The 15595-nt window shown below is 36.7% G+C and overlaps 2 protein-coding genes across 2 annotated transcripts in view; both read left to right on the forward strand.

Annotated features, from left to right (window-relative positions):
• The window catches only part of MALRD1 (MAM and LDL receptor class A domain containing 1), a 199103-nt gene extending 187568 nt beyond the window's left edge, over positions 1 to 11535 (forward strand). The window contains exons 36-40 of the mRNA XM_010007011.1: positions 567 to 649; positions 734 to 824; positions 8878 to 8953; positions 10635 to 10691; positions 11407 to 11535. Of these exons, the coding sequence (XP_010005313.1) occupies positions 567 to 649; positions 734 to 824; positions 8878 to 8953; positions 10635 to 10691; positions 11407 to 11535 (436 nt within the window). The remainder of the gene's footprint in view (positions 1 to 566; positions 650 to 733; positions 825 to 8877; positions 8954 to 10634; positions 10692 to 11406) is intronic.
• A 305-nt stretch (positions 11536 to 11840) lies between these two features.
• PLXDC2 (plexin domain containing 2) overlaps positions 11841 to 15595 on the forward strand; it is a 274504-nt gene continuing 270749 nt past the window's right edge. Inside the window, exon 1 of the mRNA XM_010007012.1 lies at positions 11841 to 11943. Within this exon, the coding sequence (XP_010005314.1) occupies positions 11841 to 11943 (103 nt within the window). The remainder of the gene's footprint in view (positions 11944 to 15595) is intronic.

Genomic DNA, 15595 nt, shown 5'->3' on the forward strand with positions numbered 1-15595 from the left:
AATTTTGCTGCCCATCTAACTCAGCCTCCTACGGGGGGGGGGGCACAGATCTCCCCATAGTGTCTGAGCCGGCAGAGTGCAGGTGCGGCCTTGAAGCCTCAGTAGTTAGAAAAACATTCCACTGTCTTATCAGCCTAGCAGAACACACTGTTGCTAGCTACAAGAAAGCTTACTGAAGGAAAAAAAAAATCAGCAAAAAGAAAAATTGGCTTCATCCTGGCTCAAACCAGGACAATTAGGATCCCAGATCCTCTTCCCCTTGGATGGGGGACAACAGGGAAATGAGTCAAATTTCTATTGCCGTGGGATAACAGTACAACAGCAACAAGGACAAGAGAGTAAATTCTAATCTTTGAACTTTGCTTTGGTTTATTTTTCTACATCTTAGGTTTGTTTCACATGTTTCTCACCTTTCATTCTATTAACTTTGATTCTGCTCTTTGTGATTCCTGTGTGAGCTTTAGTCACTGGCAGAAGTGTTCCAAAAGACATTAATTTCTTGTGTGTTTGTCACTGATTATGATCTTTGATCCTCCCTTTTTCAGAATTTTTTGTTTTATTCACAGATGTGGAAAAGAATGGAAAGGAAACCGTTGCCACATAAGTGCTAAGACTCTTCAGCCTGCAACTTCAAGTGTCCTTCGAAATGGTGGGTCTGTAAGAAGACGTATCTTTCAAATAATTGAGTGCTTCCCTTTACTTATTTCTGTCTTTGATTGCTCTGAGTTTGCAGATACTTGGATTGGATTGGGTATTGGCTTCTTACTGATTAAAATTACAGCTACTGCCTTGTATTTCCTTCTGAAGAAGAAAGCACCAGGAACGTAAGTGAAACTTTTCTGTAAAGCAGACATAAATGTGGCACAAAGCAATGGCAAACTGCCCAGCCTCTTTGGTTTTAACTTTTACATCTCCCTCCAGTCTGTTTGCCTTCATATGCAACACTAAGCATAAAGCCTAGCTTTGCAACAGAAGATGACCTTAGCAGACCTCAACTGGAAAAAATGAGTTACAACTTGACTGCTTAGCATGTTTTAATTTCAATATCGTATGACTATTCCTAAATTATAAAAATCACTTTTTATCCACCTTAACAGTAGTAACCCTGATTTTTGTACATGATCACTGAATGTGACAAATAGAAGGTATTTATGATTTCTCAAAACCTCCAAGGCCAAATTAGTTTGTTACAGGCAGATTCACATCTCTTCATGAAGCTATCAAGTACCACATGCACCTGGGGTGGGACTTTTTTGCTTTAAATATTTCAATATTTACACATGTTTGAGAACTTCTCCTGTGATAACTGGATGGAATTAAAAGATCGGGAGGGTTCTACTTTAAAATACAAGTTTTCCTTAAAAGCCTTTAATAGGTTGGAAAAAATGCAAACTGTGAAACTGCAGAATTACTTGACCTTTTCAGAGACCATAGTGTTTGTTCCCTCTTCTTAAATTACTGCAGGCACACTCACAATCTGACTTTCTGTTTTAATGTTTTATTTGTCATCTTAGTCAGTGGTTCTTTGCATGTACCTCAGCAATGTCACCATATCTGTTCCTTTCACCCATTTCCCCTACCACTTGCTCTCACATCCACTACCTAATACTGCGATCTTGAACAAGGATCACCCCAGTACAGGCCTCTTGGCTTGTGGTACTAGGACCCATCTTACTCGTGGTGAACAAGTGCTCTAGATGGTGATTTATTTATTTATTTATTTAAAATTTCAAAATCTGCATTTCTTCCATTGGTACTATGCTTGCTATTAGTACTGTGTAAATAGCAACTAAATTAGCTTTTGACATCCTGCAGCATAAAATGGAGCCTCAGTAAAGGAAAAAATATTCAGCAAAGTTATTGGTGGTTTGTTTCAAAATTTATTTCAAGTGCTCTGGATAACAGTACAAGTAGTACTAGAGCTATGTCTTCATCCAGTTATTTGATTTCAGAAGTTATTTTTTCTTCCAAATTTGAGACTTTAAAATATATTCTGCTGATCCTTATTTTCCTCTAACACTTCTATTTCTTCTCTGTCTGTCTGTTGACCTACTCTGCTAGATCCTTCTTTGTCAGCAAGTACCTACCACTGTCCCTTCCTCCCTTTCAGTAATTCCTGTTGTGCATTACCTTGTCTGCTTTCATGTTGTTAGATTTCCTTCACCCCTCATTTTCTACTCCAGAATTCATCTTCAAAGCTGTCTCTTCTCCCTTATCTTGTGATCTGCTATAGACCTTTCCCTCTTTGAGGATATTGTTATCTCCCAAACTATCTACTAGACTCTGCAGGCTCTTGTCCTGATGTTATTACTGCTGACATGACTCACAACACTGCATGCTACCCTTGACATGTAGAGTTGTCTATGGACACAGAAGCAAAATATTAAAGCAGGAACATTTAGTGGTTGTGCTGCTGTTAATTGAGTGCATAGCTTCACCCACTTTCTTTATGTCTGCTTCCTCTCCTGTAAAGAGAGCATAAAAGCATTTCCTTATCTTACTTCACAGAAGCTTTAAGACTTAATTCATTCACATTTCTGCAAGCTGCTAAGGTATTTATAAGGAAAGGCACATCAGAAGTGCAAGATAAGTTGTATTTTAAGAGCTGCTTGATTTTTTAATATTTTTTTTGGTAATTTCAATCAATTTTTTTTGGGGGGAAAAAAAGGCAAATATATTTTTTCTTAAAATGTGTTTAATGATGTTTTAATTTTTAAAAAAATATTTTTTTCTTACAGTATTTTTCCTGGGCTCTAAACACTCTCTTTTACCTTTTTTTTTTTTTTTTTTTTCATATAAATGTCTTCTTAAGGGTTACTGCACTGCCATGCACTTTCTCTTCTACTCACATATCTGTATTCAGGGAATATTTTTTCCTTTCTCATAATTGGATCTGTTTAAAAAATAGTATTTTTTGTACATTTAAAGGTACCCCATTGCAATACGATGCCAAACATTTGGATGTCCTATTAGATATGTAACAAAATTGAGATTAATGAGAATCTTCTTACTATTGCACTATGAAACTATTATAACTCTGACATGAAGAGAATGAGAGTTGGGAAACAGTGGGTGAGATAGTTTACACAGAAAAGATCGTTCTAGTCTTGATTGTTTTCAGTGGAGCTGACAGAAAGGTAAGTGATGATGATGGAATTTTTGTTGTTTCTAGTTTTGTCTGTTAGGAATTGACTAAGATTGTTGCTCATGGTACAGAATAAAAATATTGTTATTGTTTTTAATCACAGTTGATATTATCAAGAAATAATCTAGCTATTCAATAGAAATTGTATTAATATTATGAAATTCTGAGAACAGTGAAATCTGAAACTTTGAATTTGAGACAATAAGCTCATCCAGGCAGTTTGTTTCTTCCTTTCTAACTACCTAGTGCCTAACGTTATTTGGTATATAAAAATCACAGCTGGAGACATAGTAGAAAAGGAAGGCAAGGTATTCCTTAACTGCTTAACCAGTAATCAGAAGTGACTATTCAAAATACAGCCAATATTATCATACTCAAGTTTGGAGCTTTAAGACAAATCTTTAGAGTAAGAAGTTGTTTGTGTTTGCATAAGTCTGTAAAATGTACAATGTGAAAGTACCACACAGAGACATGAGATTTTACTCTTTTTTTTTTTTTTTCTCGTTTTCTTTTTTTTTAATGCACAATGTAACTGATACTTTCCTACAATTCTTTTTCACTTCAAAGGCTTGTGTCTGCTCATAGCCTTCCTGGGTCCTGTTGTTTTCTTAAAGTCATTAGAAATGCCTGCTTGGCTTTCCTTTCACAGGGAAGCTTTCACACACTTGAGCAAAGTGTACACATGAATGATACTTTCCTACAATTCTTTTTCACTTCAAAGGCTTGTGTCTGCTCATAGCCTTCCTGGGTCCTGTTGTTTTCTTAAAGTCATTAGAAATGCCTGCTTGGCTTTCCTTTCACAGGGAAGCTTTCACACACTTGAGCACACAGTTTCTGCCTTTTCATAAATTCCTTCGCTAGCTATTCCTTAAAAATTTCTACTAGTGTCTCCTTTTTCTTAACTGGTACAGAACCACATATGCAGGCATTGACAGGTGGTTCCCCAGATGCACATTAACAGTTGCTAGCTTCCAGGACATTCTAAAATTTTAAAATGGAGTGCAGGTCCATGTATGTCTCAATTGAAACAGCACAGAAACATGCACAAGAGCTGAAGAAGGAGTTTCTGAGTCCAACAGAACTATTTTTTTCACCAGAAAACCAGGTACCAGGCAGTAGAGGTAAGCTGGAGACCTCTTAGACAATTACTGGCTATGAAGTTGTCACCGACAGCAGTGAGAATCAGAACTACACTTGCTCCTCCTGCTTTTCGCTGAAAAGACCGATAGTGCCCTAACATTTCCTTTCCACCCAGAAAGAATGCATTGCTTCCCCTTTGCTCTCTCCTTCTTCTCCTTCCTTAGCAAGAATGCCATCTCTGATCTGCAGCCTTTTAACTCTTCAGTAGGAGTTTAAACTCCTGGCTTCAGTAGAAGCCATCATACACATTTATTTCCTACTGAACAAAAGCAGCCTACTACATGGCTTGGCAGAAGAGTTCTTCATTACCACAATGGCATTCAGATATGCAAGCTACTTCCCAGTTCCCAGCTGGGGATATGTGAAACTTTTGTATAGAAACTCCAAAGCAGAGGAAGCTTCTAAGTTTCTCACATTCCTGTTCTTGCTCCAGAGATGACGTGCTCTAGTCCCTAAGGGAAAGCTGCCAGCTTACTCCACTCCTTCAGTGGCATCTGTCCTTACTGACCATATAGAAGCAAAGCTTCATTTTAGCTTCCATCCAGATGCATTCTCATGCTTAATTTTACTTTAAAAAGTGAGAATTAAACACTTACCACCCAACTAAGCCATGAGCCTTTGCTGTTGTCTCCAAAGCATTCAATACCTCTGGATCCTTTCAGCTTGTTTCTTTTCTGTTCTTGATCTGTGCCATCAGCTGTAATGCTAATGTACCACAGCTGTTATCAGTGCTGTCAGTCTTAATGAACACAGAAGATTAAATTTGCCAAAACCTATCAATAATGTATCGTGCCACACAGGCAACAGAGGGAAAAACTGAAATCCTCTGCTAAAATATTTTAAAATGATAGAAAATCATGGGAAAACAGGACCCACAGAGGCCATTTTTCATCCTGCCACAGGACAGAGTCAATTGTATCACTTCTGGGTTTACACTTAAAGACCTTTAGCAATATTAATTTGATGGCAACATCAGGCAATCTTGATACCTTTGGTAGAAAGAAAGTTTACTGTTATAGAGGTTTTTTCTGTTTTTTCTATCTGTTTGCAATTTGAGGTCATTCCTATTCACTATGAACAAGAACAGATCATTCCCTTCTTCCTTGCAAAAAGCTATTTTATGTACTCAAAGGCAGTTGTCATGCCTCCCTACAGGCTGCTTTCTTTAGGCTAAACAAGCTCAGGGCTTTCAGCCTTTCTTCATTGTTAAGGTTTTCTTACAATTACAATGATTCCCAGTCACTGTCACCAAGATTTTCTCCAATTAGACCAGACCCTTCTGGAGGTCTGGTGTGGTGGACAGATAGAGTACTCTGGGGGAGGCTCTCCAAGTGGATCTGAAGGACTGCCAGAAGTCATTGCTGGCTATGGCTCTGTTCCTGTATCCAAAGTGATAACCAGAATGAAAACAGAATGACAATTATTAAACTGGTTTCAACTTGTGAACTGGAATGGAGAAATACACTGTGCTTGTCGAATGAGAGGAAAAGGTGCAGTTTTATGACAAAAAGAAAAAAACTAGGAAGCAGTAACCATAACTATTGTTCATGAGGTGTTTTATTAGTCAAATGCTGCTACTCAAATCCATTGCTTCTGCAGAATATTTTTTTCTTTGAAAGATGAAACCCTTTGCTATAGTCAGAAGTCTCCAGTATTCCTGAAATGTACATCTCACAACTACCACACATAGAAAAGGTAACAGAGAAACAAGAGGTGACATGCTGAAAGAACAGAGCAGATCTTTCAGCCTGTAGCCTTCAAGATTACCAACATTAAAAATGCAAAGGACTCTTTTTTGTTGTTGTTGTTGTTGTTTTTAAATAATAAACAATTAAGTTCCCTAAAGTGACTTAAAAGGTACAAAGTGCAGATCTAGGAAGCCCAGACAGCATATTAGCAACCTTATCAAGCATCCAAGTGACTTGTTGATTATTCTAAACACAGCTTTTGGAAAGTCTGCGCTCCTCACATCCTGCTTCCTGTCTCTTCTGTGGGATGTGCAAAACATAGCCTACTTGTGCAAACCTGAATTTAGTTTAAAATGTTTTATAAATGCATTGGAAATTGAAGTCTTGAGTTATAATTTCTGCTTAGAACAGAAGCTTTAGAACATGTACAGAATTCTCCTAAGGGATAATTTTAATTAGTAGTTTAATTGTAATCTTTGGCCCACCAGGATTTTGTCTTTGTTGCTATGGACCTGATGATAAACCTTTTTCTAGTTCTGTATTTCCTACAAATTTGTACTGCCTAAAATAAATAGTTAATGTATTTCATTGAAGTTACAAAACTCTGAGCTATTGCATCCAAACAAATGAAATCTAGATACTTCAATTTTCCATTAAAATCTTGATGTTACTCAGCTTCCTTTACACACTGGCAGGTATTTCCTGGGGCATATACATTCCTCCCATCTCTGTAAAGCTGCAGTGAAGAAACCTATGACAAGGCAGTAAGTTTCCTTACTGAAGAACGCAGATGAGCTTAGCAAAGCCATGACCCATGTAACCTTATCCCAGTTTTCTGCTGTGGTATTTCTGGTTATGTTAGAAAACCCAGTTCTCTCTGAGCTGCCTTACCCACATGTTTGAGTCTTTCCTTTTTTTTTCTAAACCATCCTGTGCTTGGCATTTTTAACCCTAATTATTCCCTTCTTGGGAAAGTATTCTGAACTTGCTATTTATAGGGGTTTTTTTCATAAATGAGTTTTATAAACATTTCACATTAATTAATTATTTGATACTTTAATTTTTGTGAGTGATGAGTTACCCTTGCCCTTACTATACAGTGGCAACACATACATAAATTTCTTCCCATCGTAAGACCTTGTTACAGGCATATTGCTCTTCACTGTAGAAATAAGCTATAACTTTCTTTTAGAACAATGTTTCACTTATGTCACGTAACAGCAAGCACTGGAAGAATGTACCAAACCCAAGCCACTGCAATATATTTAATTAAACTACCCAATCAAGCAGTTTAAAATTTTTTCTAGTAAAAAATCAATTCTGTATACATTTTGTGGACTTTGTTCAGGAGGATTAGTGTGCCAATGTACATTTAGGAGGCATATAAAAAGCATAATATATTACAGCTTCATTAGCCTAACGAAAGCATTAGAATATCATGATTTGTTAAGATTAAGATCAAAGGAACAAATCAACAGGTTCAAGTATTCAGCTCTGCATATTGCTGTTTCAGGTAACCAAACTGAACTACGAGACTGGCATTAAAAGGAATTACCTTCTGGTAGTCTTGCTGTGAAAGAGGATTCTAGTTCTAACACATCTGTTTTAATCTAAAACCCAGAGTTAGGTTCTTGTACTGATTTAAGTCATGAGGTGAAAGATTTCTGTAGCCTGCTTGTGTCTTCCTTCTAAGCATTCCTTCTGGTTTTAGTTCTTAGCAAAATAAATCATACTGTGTGCCTCCCCTGTGGCTCTTGCTGACAAACAGCAGCTTCCCTTCCCAACATCTATTGCCTGTTTCCCTGTGTCACCTCAGTCTTGTCTGCCACAATAACCCAGAGCCTGTCTATCATTTCCTAGGGAGAACCTGCTTAGGCCGTCTGTAGAACAGCTTTGAAATAAAAACACTTTTTAATACAAGAAAATCTATCTCTCAATCAATGAGATTGAGTATTAGCTTTGGGGAACTTTTTTAGAATACTGTACAAATACGAATTTCTATGTACACAAAGGCATGTATATGCCCTTATTCGTAAAAGCATTAGTGAAAGAAAAAAAATAAACAACTAAATGCATCTCTTTAAAAGCAAAGATGAAAAAAAAGAGTGTTTAGCTTTATTCTTCAGGAATTCTAACTAATGCAACTCTTGTTTTCTAGATGGCATTGGAACAGTTTTGATGACTTTAAGAATTGTAGAATATTAGCAAGCAGTCACCTATATGGAAAAAAAATTAGATGTAGGCAGAAATATCCATCCCCAAATATTCTTTTATTTTGCACAATGAATGGGATTAACTGCACAGGTCATAAGTGCTTCCAAAAAATGAAATATGTGAAGGCCTGTGTTAGGAAAGCATATCTTTAAACTTCTACCTGAGGTAATGGATAAAAGGCCCGTAATTAGTACAATTTATCCTATTCATCTGTTATAAATTGCTTGAGGCATTGTGTTTTTTCATGAAACCTTTGCATTCCAGAGAGTCAGGGATTCTTTAAATCTTTCTGACTTTGTTGCAAAGATATGGGGAACCTCTAAAATCCCAGCTCTTTCTTCATTCTTGGGGAAAAAGAATAATAAAAAATTAAGAGTTCTTATAGCAACTAAATAAAGTGTTCTTAAACTCAAAACCTAAGACCACGTTAATTAACTGATTTGCTCGTGTGATACTAGCAGAACAGAAAGAACATGACCTAATCATATGCAAATATGTTATAGCAATGAAACTTCAGCTAATCTCATGTTTTGGGGGTTTTTTATGTACAGCACTGTATCTGCATTTTATGAATACCTAATAGCTTATACAAAAGCAAAAATATTATTAGCAGAAACCTGAAACTCCTTGGTTTGTTGCCAACCTGTGTGATGTTGTTGGTGTTTTTTGTCATTTTATTGACTTTTTAAGGAAACTGAAGGAAACTGCTATTGCTTCATTTTCCAACCCATTGTATGAAGACCTTTGTTTATCTGGGAAAGTAAAAGTAAGTAGCAATAGATGCTTGTATACATTCAGAAAAATATGAGGCTGCAGTCCTCAAATAAGTTTTCCATTAAAACTAACAGTGTAATCCCTCACTGAATGCTATTTAATAAAAGAAGTTAGAACTGAAAATTGCTGAATCACTCAGATCAGTTCCAGTGAATTTTCAAAACATAGGAAGATTTAAAATTAAATCAATTTTGAGAACATCTTGATGTTTATTAATAATCCTGACTGCGGGCTGCTTAATATGAGAAAAAAATAGTTTTGGATTAAATATTTACCCAGACAGATAGAAGAAAAAGCTCCTTTGACTTGTCTCCTTTTATTTCTGAGGAAAAAGAGAATAAAAAACCAAACCAAAACAACAAGAACAAAAGAAACAAAACCAAACAAAACTAAAACCAACAAAACAAACAAACAAAAAAAACAGCACGACCAAAAAATGGTCACCAAACAAACAAAAAAACCCCAATAAAACAAACAAAAAGCAACAACAAAACAAACACTTAACAAATAAAAAAATACCACCATCAACAAAATCACAAAATACGTTATTCTGCAACCAAGTTGCCTTTGCAGACTTAATTTTATAAAATAGTTTATTACATTTCCCAATAACATATATGCATTACTATTCCCATCACTGTAAAATTCAGCTTGACAGTAAACAAACACTTGGTTACACATTTCCCTTGTTACCATATATTTATCACAATTAAGACAGCTAGAGTTACAAAGACGTTTGTGAATAAAATACATATCTAAATTTGAACATCTGCTATTTAATCACTGAAAATAACACAGACAGAGCTCTTTGGATCTAATAGGATAAAAAAATGTTTAAGACATCCTTCTTGCCCTCATTTGATACTACCCTTATTAGCATTGAAAGAACTAGGCTTGGTTTGGAACAGAAAATAAAACTTCCTAGTCCTTTCCACAGTCAGTAGTATAAGATTCCACTGCAGCTTTGAGTAGGATTAACTATGACATGCCATTTACTTTCTATAAAAGTTTCCTTACACCTGATTTTAGAGACATTAGATCAAATTAATTCACTTACAGTTTGGGGTTTGTGAGAGCTCCAAGTTGGAAACATTCCCATCACAATCATGTCCAATTTATCAGGACATTTCTATTTTGGTTGAAATAGATTCCTGACCAGCTTCATTTAATAGCAAGTTGAGAAACAGAAGCACAGTGTCAGGAAAGACATTTTCATAGAAGAAAGCCCCAGGCACTGTGAAGTCCAGTGCTGTACCACATTTTCTTCTATTTTCTTTAAGACTAGGAAAATATGTGCTTTCACTAATTCTTTCTTTAAAAGGGAAACAAGAGATACACATTTTCTCAGTCTGATGAGCCTCACATCTTAATGGTGTATCACAAGATACAATCAAATGAAATGGGAAAACATGAGCAACAGACCTTATCTCCAGCTGAATACAAGTTACACACTTGTGTCTGTAAGTTCCATAAGGAAAGAACAATTCTCCACAGACCTTTCTGAACACTGAAACCATGCAGGCCTAGTGTTGCCACACACTTGCCTATCACATTGCCTCATAGTTTCAGATCCATAGAGCATGTTACTGAGACAGCAATATGGAAGGATATTTTTGAAATATTACTTACAGCTCACTAAAAATATTCTGAAGCAGTTTTTTTTCTTTTTATAGTCTACTGAGTATGCCACCTCACCTGCTGTCCAAATCAGTGTTTCTCCATGGCATGAGGTATGTAAAAACATTTCTCTTTTAAAGTAGGATATATGTTGGACCATATATCCTACTTTAGAAACAAAATTCATTTGCAGAGGAAAGGGGAAAAAGTCACTTATAATAAATGGTATATTGCTGCTCTCAATGTGAGCACCTCTGGAAATCTGAGAAAGATTACCAGGAGTGGATTGGCTGACGAGGACCTTATAACAGCAATTTCATTACTGTTGCTTAGCACAGCTACTTGTTAGACCATAAAGTAGTTCAACACTTTCCAGCCAGGCAGATGCTGAAGAAAATACTTAAGAACTACAGAGGTCCTTACCTAAAGAGTTCATATTACCTCTTTCTTCACACATTCCTCCTTCAAGAAAATTAGAACCAGTCACTTAGTTTATAATACCATGTACCAAAATTAGTGAACCATTGCAGTGTACATATTCTCCTAAAATAAGCAAGAGTACTGAAGACAAGTAAAACAACATAGGAATGGATGCAGAAGAAGGTTAAATGACCTACCAGGTGTATGTGCCCAATAATGATTTTGGTGGAGCTATGCTTCAGTTTTTATCAGCTAAAAATCTGGTCTAGAAAGGTCAGAGATTTTATAGTTTTCTTTGAACTTAACATAATATGTTACTTCTGTAATGAATCTTCAGCCATTCATATGTCCATTCAAACAAATTAACTGAATTATGTTCTAAATTTCATTTTGTGTTTTTCCTTTTAGTACCCATTCAGTGAAAATGTGAATGTTACTTCTTTTCCAAATCCTCTCTATGGTGAAACATCGGAAGACATGGAGAAATTATGCAATTCCTTGAAAAAAGGCATAAAACCTGATCAATATTGCCTGTAACTTTTTGCTTGAAGATTTGTTCTAATATCTGGAAGTATGTAATGATACTGTAGTGTTTGCAATATGAATTAATAATTTCACGTAATAATTCATTTATTAAAATACTTATATCCAGAAAGTAACTTTATAATAAAAATTAAATCTATTTGTAAGTAAAATATATATATATAGTCTCTGTCATTTATGTTGATGCAGAAGGAGATTGGTAACTATATGAAATTTTTTACATTTATATACATTTATTATACTGAGGCCAATAAGGAGCAAGTGGAAGTCAGTGGGTAAGAATTAAGGGGCAGGCTGGCATGGGTGATACAGATGTGGGGGTCTGTTACAGACCTACTGATCAGGATAAGAGTGTTGACGAGGCTTTCGCCTTAGTCCTCATGGGGGATTTTAACTACCCAGGTATTTGCTGAAAGGCCTACACAGCCAGCCATTCACAGTCTAGGAGATTCCTCCAATGCATTGATGATAACTTCTTGATACAAATGGTGGACAAACCAACTAGGAGAGGAGCACTGCTGGATCTTGTACTCACCAACAAGGAGGGTCTAGTTGAAGCAGTGACAGTCAATGGCAACCTTAGCTGCAGTGATCGTGCAGAGCCACAAAGATGATTAAGGGAGTGGAACATCTCCCTTATGAGGAAAGGCTGAGGGAGCTGGGTCTCTTTAGCTTGGAGAAGAGGAGACTGAGGGGTGACCTCATCAATGTTTACAAATATGTTAGGGGCAAGTGTCAGGAGGACAGAGCCAGGCTTTTTTCAGTGATGTCCAGCGACAGGAAAAGGGGCAATAGGTAAAAACTGGAACATAGGAGGTTCCACCTAAACATCAGAAAATGTGAGAGTGACAGAGCAGTGGAACAGGCTGCCCAGGGAGACTGTGGAGTCTTCTCTGCTAGAGACATTCAAAACCCACCTGGATGCATTCCTCTGTGACATGCTCTAGGTGACCCTGCTCTGGCAGGGGTGTTGGACTAGATGACTTTCGAGGTCCCTTCCAGCACCTAAGATTCTGTGAGTCTGTGTGAGTTCAAACTCCAATGTGTTAATAAAATGTTTATTCAAATCCAGATTCTTGTGGTTTGGGAATCATAATTTTGTGTCTATTATTTGAGAAATGAGCACTTAAATATTTCTGTAATTTTGCATTAGAAAGAGATTTTACACGGCGGTTTTAGTGTTTCAAGGAGTAGAGGAAAAATAAAAGTCTTTGTATAATTAGAAGCATATTGAGCTAAATCAAAGACGGTCATGAATCATTAATTTGCATTTCAGCTCAGCATCTGATTCATCAGTGTGACATACTGGTATGCACATTTATTTTTAATAAATATGTTTATTATTAAGCTTAATAGCCATATCTGACCAGTTTCCCTTCTGGTCAGCTCTACTGTGCTTACCACAACACTAACGATATATTTAGCTTAGTGGTTGACTGAGAGTGGAAACAAGCATGTTCAGGAAACCGTATTTCTGCTGAATAGGTTGACCTCCCACAGAGCTACAACTCTATATCTTTGCATGCCTACATGAGAAAGATATTGGAGGGTGGGGGAGGAATTCTTGGTTGTCTCCTGATTTTGAGTGTCATCCTCTGTGATACCAGACATAGCTTGTTTACACTTCAAATAACCTGGCAATATGCCCACTTGAATTATATGGTGGTTACTTTTAGCTTGAAGGCTTAAGTGTTCCTGCTGTGCTTGTGTTTTCCTCCTTTACTGTATTTCTACAGCCTACTAAATTTTTAAGTCATTGGCAAGTTTCAAAGATAATAAAGTGCTTCAAATTTCATTAAGACAGACATCTGGACAGTAGATAGTATCTGTGCAAATTCTTTAATTCAGGGAATACTGAAACACTTGATATTCATTATGCTTTGGATACTCCAGTGAGAAAAGTCCATTGAAGCCTGGCTTCATCCTGTCATGCACAGGACTGCTTGTTTGGGGTTTAATATTGGTTCAGTTTTCTTTTTCTTAACAGCCTAACAGTAGTCCATAGCTCTCTACCTGGGGCCACAGAAATATTTTTTGACATGGGTTTTCTTATCTGTCTGGCTTGTTGTTTCATGGGTGTCGGAAGTAATGAGACATGGTTCTGGTAGGGGTTTGTCCATCATTCTCTCCTTACCTTTCTGGCAACATGCTCATAAGTGCTGCTGCTGCATTGTAAAACCTTCTGTTTCTCTTTCCTCTCTCTTCTGTAATCCCCTGTATTATCCTCAGCTCTTTCCAAAACTACACAGCCCACCCAAAAACTTTATCTCTTGAGCTTGTTTACCTGACATGTCCTAGCTACAAACTGAAAAAGAAGCATGAATTGCTTTCTGTCCCAGAGCTGCACACATGCTGATCAGCTGCTGTTTGTTTGGCTGGTTGGCAGCACAGGAAACAAACTCACACTGCAACATCTCCACTGTGCCCTGAATTTGTACTGGTGTCTCCTTACCCACTGCCACTTTAATGAAGCTTCTCAGAGATCATTTTTTCTACACACACCTGCCTTAATGCAGAGTCTATCTGGAAGCTATGAAATGTTATTCCTGGAGGTTTAAAAAAAAACAGACTTAAGACAGGATGATCACACATGCTGCTTTCTTTCTGAAACAAGATTAGTAAAACATAAATTTAGAATTCGCTTACTGTGCTTGTACTTGTTGAGACAGAGAGAGTACATTTGAGCCAATAAATTGGCAAGAGCTTCCAGCTCCTGAACTCTAGTATTTTGATAAATCTGTGTGAGATGACTGATCTCCATACTATAAATAGGCATTGAACTTTGCTACAAGGTCAACCCCATGTAGTTAAATGCTTATTTATTATGCAAAAGACTAGAACTCCTTTCAGAATTCCATTAAACACTAAAATGCTAGTCATGCTATAGTCCTTAAACCTTCAATCATTGTGTCACACAATATTTATCTGTAAAAATTTACAAAGAAAAGGATAAAATTGTAATAGTAGAATTTTATCAGTCTCCCTTGTCTAACAAAATAAATTAATTTTACTATTAAAGGTACGTTTATTTTAAGAGAAGCATATGATTATAAGGAATTACTGTAAAAGAACTCAAAGAATCATAGAATTGTTTGGGTTGGAAAAGACCTTAAAATAACCAAGTTCCAATCTCCCAGCATGGGCGAGGAAACCTCCCACTAGACCAGGTTGCTCAAAGCCCCATCCAGCCTGGCCTTGAATGCTTTCAGGGAGGAAGTATTCACAACTTCCCTGGGCAACTTTTTCCAGTGTCTCACCACCCCTCAGAAAAAAATAATTTCTTTCTAATATCTAATCTAAATCTATCCTCTTTCAGTTTGAAACTATTCCCCCCAGATATCAACATTCTCATCAGTAGCTATTTCCTAAGAGAACTGTGACTCTTCCAGATGTATGCTGAAAAGCCAAGGTATCCTTTCTGAAGCCAAGGGTATCCTGAGCTCTTCCTTACAGTTTAGTTCTTATTTGTTCAGCTGTGGTTGGGGCCTCATTTTCAAGACCTGTTTCTATATCTGATACAGCAAGAAGTAGGTTCTTGTATTAGTTAGGGCTTTCACCTGATATGATACATCTTAATTGGACTTGCTGCCATGTATGAACAACAGAAGCACTTATTAAAATGCCAACTCTTAGTAGTCATCAAGTTAGCAAGGATTCAATTAATCTTGTCCTCAGGTAGATGCCTATCCTAGAGTGCAGTAACTGGAGTTCTAGCAGCTCCTCACTTTTTCTATTGACTGTAAAGGCAGTCTAGAAATTATATCTGCCATGGAGATGTCCAGATTTAATAATATTAATCTCATTGATATCGTCTTTATTAATTCAAAATTTCATTAATGTATGTATGTGATATGGAGATTCTCACTGGATAATCCTCCTTACAAGTATACAGACAAATGCTCCCATATAGACACATTTTTCAGACCTCTATCTGTACAAATCAGACAAAAAAGAGCTTAACATGTACATATAACATGCAGCAACACATGTGATAACCTGACCTCTTCTGTCCTTCATTTTTAGTTTGTGTGTGGGAACAGAGTGAAAAATAGAT

This window comes from Chaetura pelagica, unplaced genomic scaffold, assembly GCF_000747805.2.
Source record: "Chaetura pelagica isolate M959 unplaced genomic scaffold, ChaPel_1.0 scaffold17, whole genome shotgun sequence".
In the NCBI taxonomy this organism is placed as follows: Eukaryota; Metazoa; Chordata; class Aves; order Apodiformes; family Apodidae; genus Chaetura; species Chaetura pelagica.